Below are 9,311 nucleotides of genomic sequence, written 5' to 3' on the forward strand. Positions count from 1 at the left end.
GCAAAAATATGATTTAGATTATTTTTTGACTAATTATGATAGCATTGATTTATTTTATTCAGTTATGAACCAGCCAACATCACATTGTATTATTTTATATAATTTTGTCCCCAATTTCACTAAATTAATATTAGTATATATTGGGGACAACAGTTTCTTGCATAGTTTTGACTGCATTCCCACTTTGACAAATTCATGAAATTAAAAACACAATAAATATGCTCAAAACATCAAATTAGTGAAATTAGATGTCAGTGAAAATAAATGGTTTTACAGTAGCTAAGTTTGCGAAATCTGATTGGGTGAGTGGTTAGCAATCATTGTACATTCTAGTTCACGTCACGGTTAAACAGCGAAATTTCTAATTCGCGCTTGCTCATGTAAACGAACCCGACCGTGACACTCAGAAGGAGACCGTAATATTTGATTTAATAGTATTTATATTTTTACGTTGTTGTGCGTACTTTGTGGTCGTGTCATTTTAATGATGTTCGTCTGGATAATTCATAAATGCGTAAAATGTAATTCGGCAATTGTTATTATTGTAAACTGTTAAAAACATGTATTTTATTGTAAAATGAAGCTGTCCTGTAAAAATGTATAACATGTACCAGCTACATCCTCTCATCCTCGTCTTCTGAATGCGTGGACGCGAAATTTACACATCTACGTATGCCGATGAAACTGTCTACGTACGGCGACGAGTCTACGTGCCGCACAGATTCAAATCTTCAGGTTTCTGCTAACATCGTTGTCGACGATGGCCGCCCATTTCCGTTGTCAGTTGTCTTTTTCTTTTACTTGAAGTGCGTTTAGGTATTATTCAGGCAGTCCTATACCAGATTTATTCATCTCTTTTCTGACTTTCGACCTATTATTTTTGATCTTTTTGCTCAAATGTTATATACAGTCAATTTGTTTTGCTTTAGTCTTATTGCGGACGCCCAGTCAAATGTTGACCTTTTCAAAGTTTATTCAAAGGTTGACCCAGATAATGACTTATTGTACTCGATAAACATGTTGAGTCACGACGTTTGGTTTGACACGACAATTATAACCCCCATCCCAAATGTAACCTTTTACAACGAACGCCATGCTTTTATTTCAGATGATATCTGAATAACCAATCATTTGTGTGATTTTACACACTGGAACCACTCAGTACACAGCTTGGACAACTTTTCAAATATCACCATTGCATTTGTTCAACAAAACTTCCAGTCACCCCCATGATTTTAAATGGTCGACCCCTAGCCAACATAGTTAAAGATTCTTTTTAAAATTACTCCTAACTGCGCTCGTTGTACGGCAATACATGCTGTCTCCTGACCTCGACACAAGAGTAATCCTCGCTACGATAACTGCAGTTATGTATTAATTTTTATTGACGTCAGAGATACATCCAGTAGATATTTAACTTCAGCTGCATATGCGTTGTTCGTAAACTCTTCGAACTGTAAAAACTGTCTGTCTTCACTTGAATGTTTACGTTTCGACTGCATTCTCCATGGAGCTATTACTATCAGCCGGCAAGTACCTGCGTCAGTTGACGCGTCCCGTCTACGTATGGTATCGAATAATCATGGACTGGTTCTTTATGTTCTCATTCGGAGCATTCTCCGTACCCCTAAACTACTTAACTGGTAATGACCATGGCGCATACTCGGCCACTATGACTCGTCTCAATGGATTCCCGCTTCCAAGTGTTTTGACAGAGACCGCTCTAGAAAGAATCAGAAATTTCCCCGTTGAAATGGATGACGTATTCATCGTGGGTTTTCCGAAATCTGGTACGACCTGGTTGCAGATTGTATTGTCATCGTTGTATGAAGATTGGGGCACATGCCGAATGAACTCACATGGCCGAGTACCGCTGTTAGAGATGCCCACCGTGCCTGGTATGGAAGGATACAGACAGTGTTTGGAGGCTACCTCGCCAAGACTCATAAAATCTCACTTGCCGTACAACTATTTCCCAGTACGTCGAAGTGACGTAGGATGCAAAACTATCTATATATGTAGAAACCCTAAAGATGTCTGTGTGTCTTTCTTTCATTATCTGAAAGGTTATCACATGTTGAAAAGAGACAGTGCTTGGGATGATTTTATTGAAAAATTCTTAACAGGAGACATAATATACGGTTCGTGGTTGGATCACGCGATGGGTTGGTTAGATAACGTAGATGACAATATTTTATTTATAACTTACGAAGATACGAAAAAAGACCCTAACAAAATGTTCAGAAAAATCGTTGAATTTATAGGTCGGCCCGTAAGTGAGGATAAATTTAACAAAGTGATTGAAGCTAGTGATTTTCGAAATATGAAGAATATCGGTCGCGAAAAGCTGTCAATGGCAAGATTTTTTTACGATCATAAAAAAGCTCCATTCTTTCGCAAGGGAATTGTTGGAGACTGGAAAAACCATTTGTCAGAGGAAGAAAATGACGCATTTGATCGTCAATTCGGACAAAAATTGAAGGCGAGAAACTTGGATTATTTGTACCAATGAAGTTCATCAAACATTGAAACGGTGATATATTGCTTGGCGTAACCAAGCAGAGAATACAAACGGTGTAGGTCGGTATCCATTTATGTTTACTTAGACGAACATTAGAGTGCATTCAATGCGAGTCACTGCAGGTCAAACCTTTTCACCCAAGGTTGGGTCACATTTGCCATACACCAGGTTTCGGCCATTTGAAAATTAGGGGGTCTGGGGGATTTTGTGAAAGTCGTTCTAAAATTAAAAAATAATTGAAAGATTTGGCAAAAAAAATAACGACGAGTATTTAAAAAACAATGTGTAGGTTCAGCAAATTATTCCAACAATTACAGTACTATTCATACAACAAATCCATTTCCTTTATTTTTTTATAGTTAACTGAAACGAAATGTTTTCGTTGACAGGTGGAGTAACATTGAACCATTTTCGAATGACGTCATTACACGCTGCGCTCGTTGAATGGCTTTTCGGATTCAGCTGCCATTGAAATTGATATAAAAATTAAGGGAATGGTTTGTTGTGTCGAGTATGGACAGTTCGGACAAAAATATTCAAATTTTATTTGAGTGTATGGGTAGGGATATTTTGACAATTTACATTGGCTTGCGTCCAATGATGAATACGCCTTATTCCGTAACTAGTAACGTTAAGCCAGTATCCTGACTGACAGTCATTTTCTCTCAATAAAAATAAAATCACACAATTTTCGCATGTCAACAACTGTTTCTAAGCTATGCCTTTAATCGAAATGATCGACTTGCGTTGCGTGTTCGGCCATCATGGTGTGTTATTGGCGAACGATATTCTGTTTGTTTCGCGAAATGACCAACTGACGGCCATTTTTTACACGTTTTCTGTTCCTTTCTCAGAGACATGTCTACAGATTTGACGTTGTTGCTTAGTCAAGACATAATAGATTGAACGTTGTCTTCAGTTATTTTTGGATTTCCATAAAATTTAGCCAACTGGCGGCCATTCCTGGCACACAAAAAAATAACAAAAATCAACATTAGAACATGCCATCAACAGTTTCACAGTAATGCCTGTACGGCCTTCAATCTAACATGACATGGCAGGTTACTGGTGCACGTCGGTTTTGAGCGATTTGATTAAAATTTGTTGGCAATGATCATGCAACTCTTTGTTCGTAATTTATTTTCTTATATATGTTTGCAATGTCCATGATTGTTGGTATTATCTGACAACGTTTATATCTTTTTTATGGTAAGCATATTATTGTACGTTTTTATGACATATTTATACAATGTCTATGACATTTTAAAATTATTTGGCAATGGTGTACAGGTGTTTTGATCACAGATGTATGACTGTACTATTATCGTGACATTTACGTGACATATGTATTTAACCATTATTTTATGTGTATGATATATTTTCATGCATTATTCGTGCCATATGTTCATGTAGTCCATTATCAAATTTTCTTTGTCAAAGCTTGGATCTCGCGAGAAGTGAATAAATAATGTTGATCTAACCCTAAAGTGTGGTATATTATTACGGACGAGTCTGTAAGAATAATTGCTGAACATGTTAGCTCAATTTGCCTTCAAAAATACCACGCATATTCCCCCAATGTAAGCACTTGGGATTTTGCATTTTTGAAATCGTCATCTTCGGCTTCATTTCTGCCGATATATATTGCAGTGACATCGTGAGCTGTGAGGTATAACACCACTCTCCCTTGCATAATCTTCTTGACCTAGGGAGCCACAGAGAGCAGCAACTAGTGGGACGCTCCCTGGCGACTACCTAGCTTAGTGATAAAAGACCCATAGTCTCTGCGACGGAGAATGGTATGTATAACACCTGCTCCTCCATAATACCCAACAATGGTGACAACACTGTGTATATTACCACGCTCGGTGGTCACAAAGCCGGTAAAACATAATAACATAATGAAATTAACATCTAACTGTAAGGCCGTCGCTGATTGGCTGCTGGGTTGAAACGAACATTTGGGTTTCAAACACCCCAGGGTACAACAGAATTGTCTTGTGTAACTTTAAATGGAGACGTTATAAATGCTGATTGAAGCGTATCGTAATCAAGTAATAGTAGGATGTTAGCTATGTAAAAAAAAGTCGACTCGAGTAGCCATTTTTTTAGAGGGTCCGGTAGTTGTGGGGAAACTTTTTAAAATATAAAATAGGAAAGAAAATAACCCTGACAACTGTCTAAACACGTCATACGTCATAGCGTGATTGCGACATTAATATAATCGCCATCAAAAATGGCATAAAAATTACCAAATACATAAAAATGCGATCGCGCCGAAAACATGTCACAGAAATAGCATACGCCTTGTTCATACAAAATGTGATGGAAAATGCACACACATGTAAGAACATGGTATCAGAGTTTGCACAGAAGCTAAAGGGTTAAAGGGACAAATAGAACCAGGTTTAAATATACATGACCCATAACAAAAATAGTCTTCTTAAAGGGCGGCGGTCGTCGTGCCGCGTACTGTTCGATATGGGACTTATAACGACGTATACAACGCGGGGGAAATACATTGTTTATTTACATGAAATTCGAACACGCGCTACGCGACGACCACCGCGCTTTAAGAATGTAATGACTAGTTCATCGAGTCACCTCATGTCATTGAGAGCATAGTTCCCATGTGGGGCACGGTTTGACTCTCTCATGCGTTTCGGAACTTGTGTCAACCGCGAGCCTGTACTTTCTTGTGACCATGAACGATCATAAACCGTTATAAACCACGTCTGGTCAAGTCATATCACGCTCGGTCATGCTCTGTCCCACGCATTAAACGTGAACGTAAATATACTTCTTTTTAGATCTTGTTGTTCGACACACTCAACAAGATGAACATTAACCGCAACAAAGGGGTCACGCCGGCTGCCAAAGAATAAGGTGCATTCACACAAAGCTTTTTTTAAATAGTGTATAAATAGTTTGTTGGTTCCTAGGGATCGTATGATGTTGCCTTGTTGCCATATTACACCCAACAGACACTTGTTTCACTAGCAACCTCGTACATTTCTCAACCGCTTCTTGACATCGCGTCGATGGGACACCTGTTATCTGAAGTTAGATGAATGACGTCTTCGCCTAGTAATGTTTAACTTTGCCTTAATACATAGATACTCAATCTAGCGCACTTTTAAAGACTGCTGCTTTTGACTCTAAGAGTTATAGTGTTTATACAAAATTCTTCATGGAGCTACTACCTGCTGTGGTGTACATGCGTCAACTGGTCGTGTCCGTACCCCTGGTGCGCTCTGTCTACATGTGGATTCGAATAGTCACAGACTGGCTATCCATATTCTCACTACCTCTGTATCATTTATTCATCTGTAATCATGATGGCGCCTACTCGAACACTATAACTCGTATTGATGGATTCCCACTTCCCGTGTTCTTGAACGAGACAGCCGTGGAAAGAATCAGAAATTTCCCCGTAGAAACTGATGACGTATTCATCGTGGGATTTCCGAAATCTGGTACGACCTGGTTACAGATTGTATTGTCATCGTTGTATGAAGATTGGGGGACATGCCGAATGAACTCACATCGCCGAGTACCGATGCTAGAGATGCCCACCGTACCTGGCGTGGAAGGGTACAGACATTGTTTGGAAGCTCCCTCGCCAAGACTCATTAAATCTCACTTGCCGTACAACTATTTTCCAGTACGCCGAAGTGACGTTGGGTGCAAAATTATCTATATATGTAGGAACCCTAAAGATGTCTGTGTGTCTTTCTTTCATTATCTGAAAGGTTACCGAGTGTTAGATGGTGATAATGCTTGGGAAAATTTTGTTACAAACTTTTTATCGGGCGATATAGTATACGGTTCGTGGTTAGATCATGCGATGGGCTGGTTAGGTAACGTAGATGACAATATTTTGTTTCTAACTTACGAAGATACGATGAAAGATCCTGAGAAAATGTTCAGAAAAATCGTGAAATTTATAGGTCGGCCCGTCTGTGAAGATAAGTTTAACGAAGTGGTTGAAGCTAGTGATTTTAGAAATATGAAGAATATTAGTCGCGACAGGCTATCGATTCCACGGATGTTTTACGATCATAAATCAGCCCCATTTTTTCGGAAGGGAACCGTGGGAGACTGGAAGAACCATTTCTCGAAGGAAGAAAATGAGGCATTTTATCGACAATTCGGAAAAAAATTGAAGGCGAGAAACTTGGATTATTTGTACCAATAAAGTTCGACGCACTATTGTCAGGTATGACTCAGCCGAGTATAAGACTGGTATATGTTGGTTGTTTATTTACTCGAATAAAACTGGAGTGCATCCTGGGTAACATGGCTGGGCCACAGTTTTGCATGCAATGATATTATATTTATGTGTGATAATTATTGATGCCACTTATAGGAGTTCTTTGAATTTCATAAAGAGATAAAGTTGTTTTATATAAAATATTAATAAATGTTTTATAAATTTCAAAATGACGGCTGGGAACAACTTGACCGATCGATCACAACGCGTTCAGGCATGGCATGGCAATAAAGGAAACCCGAACGACTTCGCGTTATCGCATCATGATGGGTTCCAAAGAAAGTGCCATTGTTATAAGGCTTAGTCTTTTCCACGAAACGAAACGAAACGAAACGAAACGAAACCCAAACCCAAACCCTAACCCTAACCCTAAGTCGCATTTTTGTTTTCATTGGCCCAATAATATCTGAGAAAATTTCACACTGTGAAATACGGACGTGACGATGTTTGAGGTCGTTCAAAATCTAAGGTTAGGGTTAGGGTTTCGTTTCGTTTCGTTTCGTTTCATTTCGTTTCGTGGAAAAGACTAAGCCTTGTTATAATTGAATAAAGCGAGGATCCTTTTATAAATTGTAATACTCTTGGCACAACAAACTCGTTCTCTTCATCTTTATCAATATCAATATCTATGAAATTCAAAACAGAAGGTTTCTATTGGCCGATCGAATAACATTGAAACATACTAGTATTCAAACGAGGTCACTGTGTACTGCGCTCTTTGATTGGCTGGTCAGATTCAACTGCTACTGAAATTTAAAAAGCTGAAGGAAACATATTCGTTTAGCCGAGAGTAAAAACCATTCATACCTTCATGAATTTCACAGTACATCCATTTAAAAAAGTTTATAAATAATTGCTTTTCATTCAAATAATCATCAAGAGATGTGATTGGATGCACAAATCAGCTGTTACCCGGGAAAGGGGTCGTCTGTAAAATTGATGGGACGCGTTGCAGCCGAATGAAAGAAGGACCAAGCAAGTTTACTCCCCCGTGGGTAGAGATGCGCTGTCTTCGAGTCTGAAATCATATCAATTCCTAGACACATGTTGCTGATTTGGAACGCGAGCATGATGGGAATTCGTCGTCAGTTGTGTTTTGGGATAACAACTGTTGAATTTCGAACGATCGACGTCCAGTCAGTGGAGTCGGGACGAAGTGGGATGAGTTCTGCGCATATGCATTAGGACCATTTATCAAGAAACGACACGTGGTCGTCACCAGTCGGCTGTCTAGAACCGAAGTTGTACGTTTTAGCTAGTTCCCGGTTTTTGAAAAAAACAGCACACAGATGAAAATCATATTTTCCCCTTCCGCCCAACGAAGAGATAATTTCAGTCCTGGTAAAACAGAATTTCGGTTTATTTAGGTGTATGTACCTCGGTAGCCACTACCAGTACTCGCAACAGGTGAATAACGGCACCTCTTTTTAGATCGCCCATTCATAATCAAGTCACACTATTATAAAAAGCGTATTTTATTACATGCTCCCTCTTTCAATTAGATTTGTATACTATCTTGCAAGTTTTTTTTTTTTTTAAATAATCAAAGTTTAAGAACATTAAATTCTAGCTATTCGAAAAAGTATAGCTAGAATTTAATAATAATCTGTTTTCAAAAGTAAACTTTATGTATGTAAGATGCATTTACCAAATTACAGGCCGGATTTACTATATATGTGCAATCGTGCAAAATCATTTGCCGGGTAAATGATCCCCGGCGCTCAGGCACAAACGCCCATATTCGGTCAGTGACATTACAACTGGGAAATTTAAAGCGCGGTGGTCGTCGCGCAGCGCGTGTTCGAATTTCATGTAAATAAACAATGTATTTTACACGTGTTGTATACGTCGCTATGAGTCCCATATCGAACAGGACGCGGCGCGACGACTGCCGCCCTTCAAGCGAGTGTTTGATAATTTTAACAAGATGGCGTATCGTGCCACTTTTTGTTACGTGAAACTGCGCCAATCAGTATGCAAATCAAACCTAGCATTTAGTCCGGCACTAGACCTGGTTACGTTAATGTTCAAGTGGATTTTTGTTTTACCCACAACTGGGTTTTAGAAAATCAACTGAAATTTCACACAGTAAATTTCGATCAACGATAAATAGAAAATGCAATGTTAAGAAAAGTAAACAAATACCTCAATTAATTGTAGTTCCGATTAGTATTACCAAAATACAGGAGATTTACAAATTACAACTCATTACGGAAAGAATAATCAAAACTTGTGTTTAATGATTTGTTTTATTGTTGTTTTTTGTGTGTGTGCGTATTTGATAAATTAGTTCCTTCTTGAAAATGTATTTTTATGTGCTTGAAAATGTAAATGTATGTAACTTTACTGTATTTACAAATAAGTTTAGTACGCTTAGCCAGCACCATCTCTAAACTAAGTTATACCATATTCTATAAAATCACAAATATTACATCATGTGTCGAATTTGGGAAATATTCTAGATTGTTTTTGCAAATTTCACACATTAAAACTCAAACAATTTGTATCATTACGCAC

At 38.3% G+C, this 9,311-nt stretch overlaps 2 protein-coding genes across 2 annotated transcripts; both read left to right on the plus strand.

The window, feature by feature from the left end:
- The first annotated feature begins 1,319 nt into the window (after positions 1 to 1,319).
- LOC102807449 (sulfotransferase 1E1-like) lies at positions 1,320 to 4,001 on the plus strand. Its single transcript, XM_085501679.1, has one exon. It carries the CDS (start codon positions 1,508 to 1,510, stop codon positions 2,510 to 2,512), a length of 1,005 nt encoding a protein of 334 aa, XP_085357805.1. The 5' UTR covers positions 1,320 to 1,507; the 3' UTR covers positions 2,513 to 4,001.
- Positions 4,002 to 5,711: 1,710 nt separating this feature from the next.
- LOC100378125 (sulfotransferase 1A2-like) lies at positions 5,712 to 6,945 on the plus strand. The gene has a single exon (XM_002737197.4). It carries the CDS (start codon positions 5,712 to 5,714, stop codon positions 6,717 to 6,719), a length of 1,008 nt encoding a protein of 335 aa, XP_002737243.2. The 3' UTR covers positions 6,720 to 6,945.
- The last annotated feature ends 2,366 nt before the right edge of the window (positions 6,946 to 9,311 follow it).

This window comes from Saccoglossus kowalevskii, chromosome 7 (assembly GCF_978046115.1).
Source record: "Saccoglossus kowalevskii chromosome 7, keSacKowa6.1, whole genome shotgun sequence".
Taxonomy (NCBI): domain Eukaryota; kingdom Metazoa; phylum Hemichordata; class Enteropneusta; family Harrimaniidae; genus Saccoglossus; species Saccoglossus kowalevskii.